Below are 13006 nucleotides of genomic sequence, written 5' to 3'. Positions count from 1 at the left end.
ATTTCAAGTCTAATGTCCACAAATATCTTCTTTCGTCTTCTCAACCTCCAACCCAAGCACGATAGTAAGTACTATAGGTTCTAATACCTCTCGTGTTTGGGGTTTTCATAAAAAAAAATTAAAAAAATTAAGAAATACCGAGGCGCCTCTGTAGCCAGGTGGGAAGGAGCAGCAGTGCATAGCACATGCTTCTTGATTAGACCGGGGTTCGAGCCTGTGACCACCAAATACGGAGGATGCGGAAAGGTCAGGGAATGACCACCACATATTCCCGGAGCAATATGGCCTTAGTTGCTAATGCTCCTAAAAACAAATAACAAACAAGAAATACCGTTCCAGGCTTAGACCTAAACGGAAGTCGGACAAACCAATGAGACTTGAAGCAGAGAAGAAATTGCATAGGATGCATATAAATTATCAGGTGATATAATGGCCTATGGTAGATAGATATAAACTAGTCTAAAATCATGTCACAAATCAGGTTAGAAAAGCTAAGGCAGATTATGATAAATCACTGGAAAAGAATGCAAGGAAAGCAGACATCTTATTTTATATTTACAGTAGAAGGAAGTTTTGAATTCCACTGTTCAACTTGAAGTCGAGACATTTTAACTGTTGATAATTCTGTCAGGGTGCTGTAAAACTGAATAGATATTTTCCACCAACATTCGCAGATGATGAATTGTTTAGGAAGGGGAATGCCAGAAGATTATCAAAATCTAACAGGGAGCGAGCTAAATGATTTTGCAATAACTAAGAGGAAAGTGGAAGAGAGATTATTGAAACTTCAAATATAAAATGCATTAGAACTATCCAATTATATTATGGGATGGAGGAAATATTAGAATTAGCATTAGTAGTAGCAAATGATGGAATAAAGCATGCTTGCACAAAATGAGCCAAAAAAAAACTTCACCTGTTCAGTAACTCAAATAGTTTGTCTACTTCTCCCATGAATTTATTTAGGTTTTCAACTTTCAGAACAAAAGATGAAAGTTTGCTCCAGCAACCCCCGCCCCTCCAGCTAAAAGAAAACTTCTGCACATCTATTATGCAACCATCCTATCTCACTTCGAATTTATGCTACCCCATATGTGTAGTCTGAGCAAGCAGGAAAAATACCATTGCCGCTAAGCTTCCTCAATACATTCAAAGCCTTGAACACTTCAGTCAGATCACTCTGGTGCCTAATTACTAGATACTGCAATCTGTAGCTACTAATACCTTTCTTGGTAAAAGCACCCTTCTGTTGCCTCACACAAATTTTGTTGCCATTCTCTGTACTTGCTCCAGCAGCTCTACATCCTTTCTAAAATGAGGCTTCTAGACCTGTATGCAGTACTTAAGATGTGGTATGATCATTGGCTTATACATAGTGTACATAGTGTTGAGGGTAAGATGCCACCAGTGGTTTCCCACATCAGCACCATCTGTTCTCTTGAGTTGAATACAGAGTCTGTAGATGCTAGAAGTGTGAGTAAAGTGTGGTTTGTGTAGTTTAATGTAATGTTCTGTTGTTTTCCTGTCACTTGGCCACAGGACCTCTACATTACCGCACACAGCCACAGGGTGTGGGCAGATCAGTACCAGGGTCACCTAAGCTTTCTTCTAATGTCTTTTATACAATGGGATAATTGCCTCAATATCCCTGCTAGCAAAATGCCTGAATATCATAGACAAACTAATTGAATTGTCCTGGCAGCCTATCCACCCTGTCAGAGAACTTCATATCTGAATGCACATTAAACCCCCCCCCCAGGTCCTTTTCATTTTCCAGTACCCTGACTGAAGTACCACGTTTGGTACGTTAATTTGGGGTTAACTGCTACACAGAAAATCTAAGGAAGTGCATCCAATTGACATTGGTGGACAATGCCAAGTTGAGTCAGTGTGGTGTAACATAAGCACTGGGAAAGGGAAAATGAGAGTAGGTGTGCGTTATAAGCCTAATGAATCTGATGAGTACAATGAGCAATTGTGCAGAGAAATACAGCGGGCCAGTAAATCAGAATGTCTTATAATGGGGGATTTTAACCAGAGGTGTATTGCTAAAAAAAATATTACCGGAACGCTCGTCGATTAACTATAAATAGTAACCTATGCTTTTTTCATTTGCAAAAATAAATAAGTCAAAGATTAGAATATTTGTTCAGTATTTATTTATAACTATTAAATAAAAATTTCAAAAGTGAAAAACAAAGACAAAATATTTTAAAAAATATGAAAAGAAAAAAAAAAAAAAAACGAAAACAAAAACTCAAAAACAACATAAAAAAATACCATTCAGAAGAATCATAGAAATTCCCATACAGGATCGATTACATATTCTTGTGTGACTGCCCTTTTTTGTTTGTTGGTCAACAGCAGAACGATGAGACTGCAACCAAGTTCGGACATAAAAATTTGGATTCCATAATTCTAATGGTGAACCGTGTAGTTTAATAAACAACACACTTGCCACACGTTTGACAATAATATGGGATCTTTTCTCAATTAATATTAAATTCATACTGCTGAAACCATGTTCGCATTCAGAAGAACTGCAAGCTATAATTTTTTAAATATTCCAAATTTGTGGGCATGCTACGACCACAATTAGCTAAATAATCCCTGTAGGCATTGAAACATTTTGTGAAAGATAAATTAAAGCGTTTACAGAGAGATTCATTTTATTTTCTCCAAATCCAAGATCAATTTCAGATGCCCATTCGCTTTGTTCAAGAATTTGCAACTCTTTTATAATGTTTGAAGTTGAAATTCAGTAAAATCTGTACTAACATTCAGCCTATGCTTCATATTATTAATAATACTGTTTAGAAAGTGATTACTATGAATTAAATGTTCTTTGTTATTGTCCGTTAATGTTATTGAAAATAATTGCATTTTTTTAATAGCATCTGAGGCTTAACAACTTTTTTTCCTTTTTGAGGATCTTTTAAAAATTCCAAGTAACAAATTGTAAGATGAATCAATGTCTGCATATACTATTGTTATATCTCTTTTTTGCAATGACTCTGAAAGAATTGATAGATCAAACAACACATCGTACATCAGGGCTAAATTTAGAACAACCTGTTTGGATGCAATTTAGCATTAGCATTAGTAGAGGCATTTGATGCAAGAAAGCAAGCTTATGCAGCATCAGCCAAAAAAAAAAAAAATAAAATAAAGTAAAATAAATAAAATAAAAAATAACCACTTCCACTTCACCCCTCTGTTCGTTCGAAATACCTGTCCAGCTGAGCCTTAAACTTAATTAGGCTATCAACTTCCACGAAAAGGGATGGAAGTCTGTTCCGCCTACCTACCACCCGCTGGCTAAAGGTAAATTTCCGCGCATCTATACTACATCTGTCTTTCCTCAATTTGAATTTATGCCCTCTCAGGTGATTATTCTGAGCAAGAGGAAGAATCCCGTCAGCATTGAGCATGCTCAAACCATTCAAGGCTTTGTACACCTCTATCAGATCACCTCGCTGGTGCCTAGTCTCCAGACACTGTAATTCGCAAAACTTAAGCCTTTCTTCATAAGAGCACCCCTTTGTTCCATTCACTAATCTTGTTGCCCTTCTCTGTACTCGTTCCAGCAGCTCTACATCCTTCTTGAAATGAAGAACCCAGGCCTGTATACAGTACTCTAGGTGTGGCCTGACCATTGCCTTATACAAGGGAATAATCACCTCCTTATCCCTGCTAGAAAAATTCCTATATATCATTGACAATACACATGAGCTACTCTTGCAACCCATTTGCACTGCTCAGAGAACTTCATATCTGCCTGCACAAACCCCCCCCCCCAGGTCCCTTTCATTCTCTACCACTGTCAGTGTAGTACCACAGAGTTGATACGTTGCTCTGGGGTTGCTGTTTACCATATGTAGTACTTTACATTTGTCAAAGTTAAACTTCATTTGCCACATCTCAGCCTATCTGCTCAACCTCTCCAGATCCTGTTGCAGCAGCATAGTGTCAGTGTTCTTGACAACCCTGCCAACCTTCGTATCGTCTGCAAACTTGGACATTAAGCTTGATATACCATCGTCAATATCATTTATAAATACAGAAAACAATAAAGGACCAAATACTGAACCCTGAGGGACTCCACTAATAACATTAGTCCACAATGAGCAGTGTCCATTGATTACCACTCTCTGTCTTCTCCCCCTCAACCACCCCTTTATCCATAGCAGCAATTTGCCTCCAATGCCACACTGCTCCAATTTGTGCAGCAGCCTTCCATGTGCAACAGTATGAAAAGCCTTTCTAAGATCCAAGTATATAATATCAAAGTTATTACCTGCATCCAGTTCTTTTGTGACTGCATCATAGTATCCAATCAAATTGGTCAGGCAAGACTTCCCCTTAACAAAACCATGCTGTGCCCGAGCTATAACTGAAGTCTTGTCTAGTTGATCCTGCAGTGCTTCTTTAACCAGTGCCTCCATTAATTTTCTGGGAACAGAAGTTAAACTCACAGGTCTATAATTACTTGTGTCAGCCTTTGATCCTCCTTTGTGAATTGGGGTCACATCACCCCTGAGTCCAAGGAAGCTCTCATAATTATGGCTAAGTGTTTGCTTACTTCCTTTGCTGCCTCCTTTAATATAACTGGATAGATCCCATCCACCCCAGGTGCCTTTCTTGTGTTTATCTTCAACAATTTCTCCTCCACTTTACTCTCAGTTATTACAAGATTCTCTAGCTTACTGCCAGAGTTGAATACACCTCTGGCATTCCCGTCGCTGAATAACTCCTCGTGTGAATGTCAATGCAAAATATTCATTTAGTTTGTTTGCTTCCTAAGCAGGATCATCAACAGTTGAACCATCGATATCAAGTGGACCAATCTGATTCATCCTCTTACTTCTATAGTTTACATAAGTAAAGAACTCTTTGCTGGTTTTCTTTGCATCCTTTGCCAAAGATTTGTCGTAATCTGCCTTCGCCTGCCTAACCTCCTTTGTATCTTGGTTACAGACCAGCTTATATCTATCACAGGCTTCTGTTTCACATGTTAATTTATAAGTATCACATGCATTTTTCTTCTCTGTTTCCTTTTCTGTTCTCCATTTAGGCCTAAACCTTGAACAATATTTCTTAATTGGTATGTAAAGCTTAGTAGCTTCCAAGATAAGTTCTTTGAATGCTTCCCATTATCAGAATTTGCTGTTGGTAACATCATCCGTTGGTCCCACTGTACATAATTTAAATACTGTCTCAGACAGACATCACAGTTGCCTTTACGAAAGCAAAAAACCCTTCCCTTTACTGCTGATGGTAGTTACCTCTTTTGAGTAAATCTCACTTCAGCACACTGTGATCACTGCGACCTAGTGGTTCCTTTATCTGCAGATTCTTAATGCATGAAGAATCACTACTGATAATCAGATCACGAGTATTTCTACCTCTAGTTGCCTCCCGAACACTGAGGGACTCCATTAATACCATTAGTCCACGATGAGCAGCGTCCATTGATCACCACTCTCTGTCTTCTCCCCCTCAACCATCCCTTTATCCATAGCAGCAATTTGCCTCCAATGCCACACTGCTCCAATTTGTGTGGTTCCTATATCTGCAAATAAAGTGACCGACTTAGAAATTCCAGTCAATATCTGGGAAATTAAAATCCCCCATTATAAGACTCTCTGATTTACTGGCCCACTCTATTTCCCTGTATTCTTATTATACTCATCAGAGTCATTGGGCCTTTAGCACACTCCTACCCTCAATTTTGATCTCCCAATGCTTATGTCACACCAAACTGACTCGACACTGCACTGTCCAGCGATGTCGACTGGCTTCACTTCCTTGGATTTTATGTGTTTCTTAACCAATAGCATAACCCCTCCTCCCTTTGTATCCTTTCTGAACACATTGTACTCCCCAAATTCCAGTTCTGCATTACTTATATCTGTGTGACACCATGTCTCTGATATCCCAACAATATCTGCCTTTGATGTTTTGAGCAATACCTGAAATTCATCAAATTTATTTATCAAACTCCTAGCATTGGTGTACACACAAGTACACATGCACTTGTTCCTTTTCTTAGCTACCCTAACACAAACTATGTGTTTATTTGTACCGCAATGACTCCCAGCAGTCTATGAAATATCCTCCATCTTGTTTTCCCAAGCAGTGCAAGAATCAGTTTCACTTCTGCCAGTGGCTACTGTTAATCTATTAGTCCTTGTATCCGTCCAAGCTAGCAATTTTCCAACCCACCTAACGCTGCCTCGATAGCATCAGCAAATATTCTTGCACCCTTTCTATTTAAGTGTATACCATCCCTGTAGAAGCAGTCTCTCCTGTTAACAAGTACAGACCAAGCTGAAAAAAAAATCTACCCCTTGAGCCTTGCACAATCTTTCCAGGGCCGAATTGATCGACAAGGCTCTCATCATATACTCCCTCCTATCGCGTCTGGGCAGAATTGCAGACACTTTCAAATTCAACCTTAATTCACGGCTTTTTTTCAACAGTGACCTGTACTTGTTAAATAATTCTGCCGGTCTCCTACTCTTAATATCATTAGTGCCAATGTGTACAACTATATCACCTTTTGTGCCCTTTAAAGATGATATCTGCTCTACATCATCAACCTTTGCCCCTGGCAGAGATACCCTGGTCCTGTTCCACCTATCCTTTTTGCACAATATATTCCCCGTTTCCCTGACAATAGAGTCACCAACACCTATATCCTGTGGGACCAGCGCATTCTGCCTTGGGGGTTGCGTGATAACCAAGTGCAAGCTCTGGCGTTGATGTGGGCAGCTGAGAGCTTGATGAGCCCCTCAATTTAGATCCTTCGAGGGCATCTACGCTGTCCTTCAAGCTCTCATATAGGCCCATAACAACGCTGAGTTGTCGCCTGATTTCCTTACATCACACACACACACACACATCCCCAATGGCAATATCATGTCCCATACCCGATTGTCCACAAACATCATGCAAGCAGTGCATTTTAAAAGGCTGTGATTCAGAGGGCAACTGCCCCGTCTCAGTTCTCCCCTGAGCCACAGCACTCCCATTAGCTTGAGCCTTTTGCTTTGCTGCTCTGGTCTGAGTCATGATTTCGATTTAATTTCAATAAAATTTCAATTTCAGTACAAAATTATAACCCTAAAGTTGTATCCCAACACAGTTATAACGCTATATATATTTTTCAGTATCGAGTATTATCTACGAGTTCCATTTATATAACTTCCGTGTCAAGTTATGTATTAATTAATTATGTTACATTTGTAATCTAAGTTGTTATATGTATTTAGTGAAAAGTACAATTTAATTAACAATGAAGTTTAACAAGATTAATAGATTTTACTGATTAATTGACAATATTATATTACATACTATCTAGTTCGGGATTTAACGTCGTGTCTATAACAATGACGGCAAGTTTGAGGCTCAGCTAAATAAGTTTAAGACTCAGCTGGACAGATATTTCGAACGAACAGAGGGGTGAAGTGGAAGTAGTTATTTTTTATTTATTTATTTTTATTTTATTTTATTTATTTATTTATTTTTTTGGCTGATGCTGCATAACCTTGCTTTATAAAGGTCTTGAATGGTTTGAGCATGCACAATGCTGATGGGATTCTTCCTCTTGCTCAGAATAATCACCTGAGAGGGCATAAATTCAAATTGAGGAAAGACAGATGTAGGATAGACGTGAGGAAATTTGCCTTTAGCCAGTGGGTGGTTGGTTGGTGGAACAGACTTCCATCCCTTTTTGTGGAAATTGATAGCCTAAATAAGTTTAAGGCTCAGCTGGACAGGTATTTCGAATGAACAGAGGGTTGAAGTGGAAGTGGTTATTTTTTATTTATTTATTTTATTTATTTTTGGCTGATGCTGCATAAGCTTGCTTTCTTGCATCAAATGCCTCTACTAATGCTAATGCTAAGTTACGAACGGTAAATCTACGGACACTTAAGTATTAATTAACTTTTTTTTTTTTTTTAAGGAGGAGCAATATGGCCTTAGCAACTAAGGCCATATTGCTCCGGTATATACGGTGGTCATTCCCTGACCTTTCTGCATCCTCCGTATTTGGTGGTGACGGGCTCGAATCCTGGTCTAATCAAGAAGCATGAGCTACACACTGCTTCTATTTCCCACCTGGCTACGGAGGCGCATTATTAATTAACTTCCAAATCTCGCTGTCTCAATTCAGAATAAACTAAGGATCCTGACTAGGTCTATAAGCTACTTATAGAAAATAATTTGATGTAACAATTGGTCAATAAAGTGGCTAAATATGACTAAAAACTTCTCGTTCAGCGGAGCTGAACTTGTAACACGTGGATTTGATACCCTTACCAATACTTTTATGCAATTTCAAGGCCGAGTAAAGAATAAATACACCAGATTAGTAAGAAAATCACAAAATAATGCTATACACTTAATTTAAATCAAGAGTTTTAGAAAAACAATAATTTCAAAGCAATAAATAAGAAAATCCACTTAGTGGCTTTGAACACTTCTGACTCCCACTAGCCTCATCAGCAGACTGTATATTGTACTCTACTTTCCCTCAGTAGTAGCAGTTTGCATAAAAATAAAATTTTAAAGTCTATATGCTCACCAAGAGATGAAGAATCCTTGGAGTTGGCTAGTACTTTACTTTTATCTTTATGATCTTTTGTTAGGGGTAAGGAATCTGCTATGCTGGACTGGAATATAGGAAACTCATAACAGTCTAAATCTCCACAACAGATGCCATGTTGAGCTATATAAAAATCATAATTGGCAGCCTACAAAAAAAAAAAACAGGAAAAAAAACTGTCATTATAAAGACTAAATGTAAAGATAATTATATACTAAAGGTAGAGATTAAATACATTAGATATATCTGATATTTATAATGACAACATATACACCTGCCAAATTTTGACTTTCAAAAAGCAGGAAAACAGGGGATTGGGAGGTACTTCTTTTTTAAATCCAGACCATGGATTTGAAATACTTCACCGATGACTATAGGATTGTTTATCACTATAGTATGCTTTAAAATATTACCTTACCTAGGATTTTTGTCTTTGTATTTCTTTATGGATCGTCTATTAGTAGACATTAACTGATTAGCATTGTAGAGGCATATGATGCAAGAAAGCAAGTTTATATATCATCAGCAAAAAAAAAAAAAAAAAAAACACGCCCTTCCCATTTCACAGATCCATTCGTTCCAAATGTTTCTCTAGTTCTGCCTTGAATTTATTTAAGCTATCAACTTCCACAAAAACAGATGGAAGTTTGTTCCAGCAAACAACTACCCACTGGCTAAAGGCACATTTCATCTATGCCCTAAGTTTTTTAATCTGTGCAAGAGGAAGAATCTCATCAGAATTCAACATGCCCAACCCATTCAAGGCTTTATACATTTCAATCAGATCGCCTTGCAGGTGTCTTATCTCCAGAAGCGACAATTCACAAAACTTAAGAAGTCTTTCTTCGTACGGGCACTCCTTTGTTCCCCTTCTCTGTACTTGTTCTAGCAACTCTACATCCTTCCTAAAATGAGGCATCCAGACTTGTATGCAGTACTCAAAGTGTGGCCTGACTATTGCCTTATACAAGAGGATAATCACCTCTTTACCCCTGCTTGTAAACTTCCTGTATATGATTGACAAGGTCCCAAAACTTACTGTGGCAGTCAGTCTGCACTGCTCAGAGAACTACATATCTGACAGCACAATTACCCTCAGGTTTCTTTCATTCTCCACTACCCTGAGTGTAACTCACCCAGTTGGTACATTTATCTGGGCTTACTGCTATCCACATGTAGTACTTTGCAATTGTCAAGGTTAAACTTCAATTCCCACTTTTCAGCCCAACTTTTCCAGATCCTGTTGCAGCAGCATGCTGTCATTAAAACCGCCCTGCCAATCTTTGTATCGTCTGCAAAATTTGACATTAAGCTTGATATACCTTCATCAACATCATTGATAAATATGCAAAACAACAATGGGCCCAACACCGAACCACAAGGGCCACCACTAATAGCATTAGCCCACGTAGAGCAGTACCCAATGATTACCACTCTGTACCCAATGATTACCACTCTTTATCCATTGTAGCAACTTGCCGTTAATGCCACACTGCTCCAATTTGTACAGTAGTCTTCCATGTGCACCAGTATCAAAAGTTCCTGAAACCCAACTATATGATATTAAAATTATTTTTTGCATCCAGTTCCATTGTGACCATGTCAGAGCATCCAATCAAATTGGTCAGATAAGACTTCTCCTTGACACACCCAGGCTGTGTCTGAATTATTACTTGTCTTGTCAAGATGATCCTGCAATGCTTCTTTAACCAATAACTCAATTACTTTCCCTGGAACAGAACTCAAACTAACAGATCTATAATTACTCGTATCACCCTTTGTGAAATGGAGATACATTTGCACATCTCCAGTCTGTAGGGACTTCCCCCTGAATCCAAGGATGCTCTCATAATTATAGCTAAGGGTTTGCTTACTTCCTTTGCCACCTCCTTTAATATAACTGGATAGATCCCATTTACCCCAGTGCCTTTCTTATGTTTACCTTCAACAATTTCTCAGTTATTACAAAGTCATTTAACTCCCTGTTAGAGTTTGATGAACATCTGGCCATCTCCTCCTTCAATAACTCCTCATGTGTGAATATAGATGCAAAATACTCATTTAGTTCGGCAGCTATCTGAGAATGATCATCTACAGTCAAATCACTGATATCAATACTAAATGCGACTAAATCCCAGAGCAACGTATCAACTCTCTCGTACTACACTGGCAGTGGTAGAGAATGAAAAGGACCTGAGAGTAATTGTGCAAGCAGATATGAAGTTCTCTGAACAATTGATATCATTAGTGCCAACGTGTACACCTATAGCACAAAAGGTGCTATAGTTGTACACATTGGCACTAATTATATCAAGAGTAGGAGACCGGCAGAACTGCTTAACAAGTACAGGTCACTGTTGAAAAAAAGCCGTGAAATAGGGTTGAATTTGAAAGTGTCTGCAATTCTGCCCAGACACGATAGGAGGGAGTATATGATGAGAGCCTTGTCGATCAATTCGGCCCTGGAAAGATTGTGCAAGGCTCAAGGGGTAGAATTTTTTCAGCCTGGACTGTACTTGTTAACAGGAGAGATTGCTTCTACAGGGATGGGATACACTTAAATAGAAAGAGTGCAAAAATATTTGCTGATGCTATCGAGGCAGTCTTAGGTGGGTCGGAAAACTGCTAGCTTGGGGGGAGACAAAGACGAATAGATTAACAGTAGCCACTGGCAGAGGTGAAAGAGATTCTTGCACTGCTTCTATTGGAATGAGCAGAAGCCTGAAAAACAAGATGCAGGATATTTCAGAGACTGCCGGAAGTCATTGCGGTACAAGTAAACACATGGGTTGTGTTAGGGTAGTTAAGAATAGAAATAGATGCATGTATACTTGCGTGTACACCAATGCTAGGAGTTTAAGTAAATAAATTTGATGAATTTGAGGTATTGCTCAAAACATCAAAGGCAGATATTGTTGGGATATCAGAGACGTGGTGTCACACAGATATAAGGAATGCAGAACTGGAATTTGGGGAGTACAACGTCTACAGAAAGGATAGACTGGATAAGAAGGGAGGAGGGGTTATGCTATTAGTTAAGAAATACATAAAATTCAAGGAAGTGAAGCCAGTGGACATCGCTGGACAGTGCAGTGTCGAGTCAGTTTAGTGTGACATAAGCATTGGGAGATCAAAATTGAGAGTAGGAGTCTGGTATAGGCCTAATGACTCTGATGAGTATAATAAGAAACTGTACAGGGAAATAGAGTGGGCCAGTAAATCAGAGTCTTATAATGGGAGATTTTAATTTCCCAGATATTAACTGGAATTTGGGGGGCTGGTCACTCACACACTAGCAAGGCTTTTGTGGATTTATTGGATGATTGTTTTCTACATCAGCATGTTCGGGAGGCAACTAGAGGGAGAAATACTCTTGATTTGATTATCAGCAGTGATTCTTCATGCATTAAGAATCTGCAGATAAATGAACCACTAGGTGGCAGTGATCACAGTGTGCAGTAGTGGGATTTACTCAAAGAGGTAACTACCATTAGGGGTAAAGGGAAGGTTTATTGCTTTCGTAAAGGCGACTACGATGGACTGAGATAGTATTTAAATTCTATACAGTGGGACCAACTCAAAGAACTTATCTTGGAAGCTAATAGGCTTTACATACCAACTAAGAAATATTGTTCAAGGTTTAGGCCTAAATGGATGTCAGATGAACTGATGAGGCATATGGCAGAGAAGAAACATGCATGGGATACATACAAATTAACACGACACAGAAGCCTATGATAGATACAAGTTGATCTGTAACCAAGTTACAAAGGAGGTTAGGCAGGCAAAGGCAGATTACGAGAAATCTTTGGCAAGGGATGCAAAGAAAAACAGCAAAGAGTTCTCTACTTATGTAAACTCTAGAAGGAAGGGGATGAATCAGATTGGTCCACTTGATATCAATGGGTGTTGATGATCTTGATGTTGATGATCCTGCTCAGGTAGCTAACAAACTAAATGAATACTTTGCATCGACATTCACACATGAGGAGTTATTTAGCGAGGGGAAAGCCAGAGGTGTATTCAACTCTAGCAGTAAGCTAGAGAATCTTGTAATAACTGAGAGTAAAGTGGAGGAGAAATTGTTGAAGATAAACAAAAGAAAGGCACCCGGGGTGGATGGGATCTATCCAGTTATATTAAAGGAGGCAGCAGAGGAAGTAAGCAAACCCTTAGCCATAATTATGAGAGCTTCCTTGGACTCAAGGGAGGTACCCACAGACTGGAGATGTGCAAATGTGACCCCAATTCACAAAGGAGGATCAAAGGCTGACATAAGTAATTATAGACCTGTAAGTTTAACTTCTGTTCCAGGAAAATTAATGGAGGCACTAGTTAAAGAAGCACTGCAGGATCATTTAGACAAGACTTCAGTTATAGCTCGGACACAGCATG

General features: G+C 38.8%; 1 protein-coding gene across 1 annotated transcript in view; it reads right to left on the bottom strand.

Moving 5' to 3' along the window:
* Nucleotides 1-13006, bottom strand: part of LOC150089107 (nonsense-mediated mRNA decay factor SMG8-like) — a gene marked incomplete at its 3' end in the record, with an annotated part of 262505 nt that overhangs the window by 51002 nt on the left and 198497 nt on the right. The window contains exon 13 of the mRNA XM_090370415.1: nt 8591-8759. Within this exon, the coding sequence (XP_090226541.1) occupies nt 8591-8759 (169 nt within the window). The remainder of the gene's footprint in view (nt 1-8590; nt 8760-13006) is intronic.

Source organism: Mastigoproctus giganteus, chromosome 3 (assembly GCF_048544385.1).
Source record: "Mastigoproctus giganteus isolate SK-2022 chromosome 3, ASM4854438v1, whole genome shotgun sequence".
Lineage (NCBI taxonomy): Eukaryota > Metazoa > Arthropoda > Arachnida > Uropygi > Thelyphonidae > Mastigoproctus > Mastigoproctus giganteus.
This window is presented reverse-complemented; position numbering and strand designations above follow the sequence as displayed.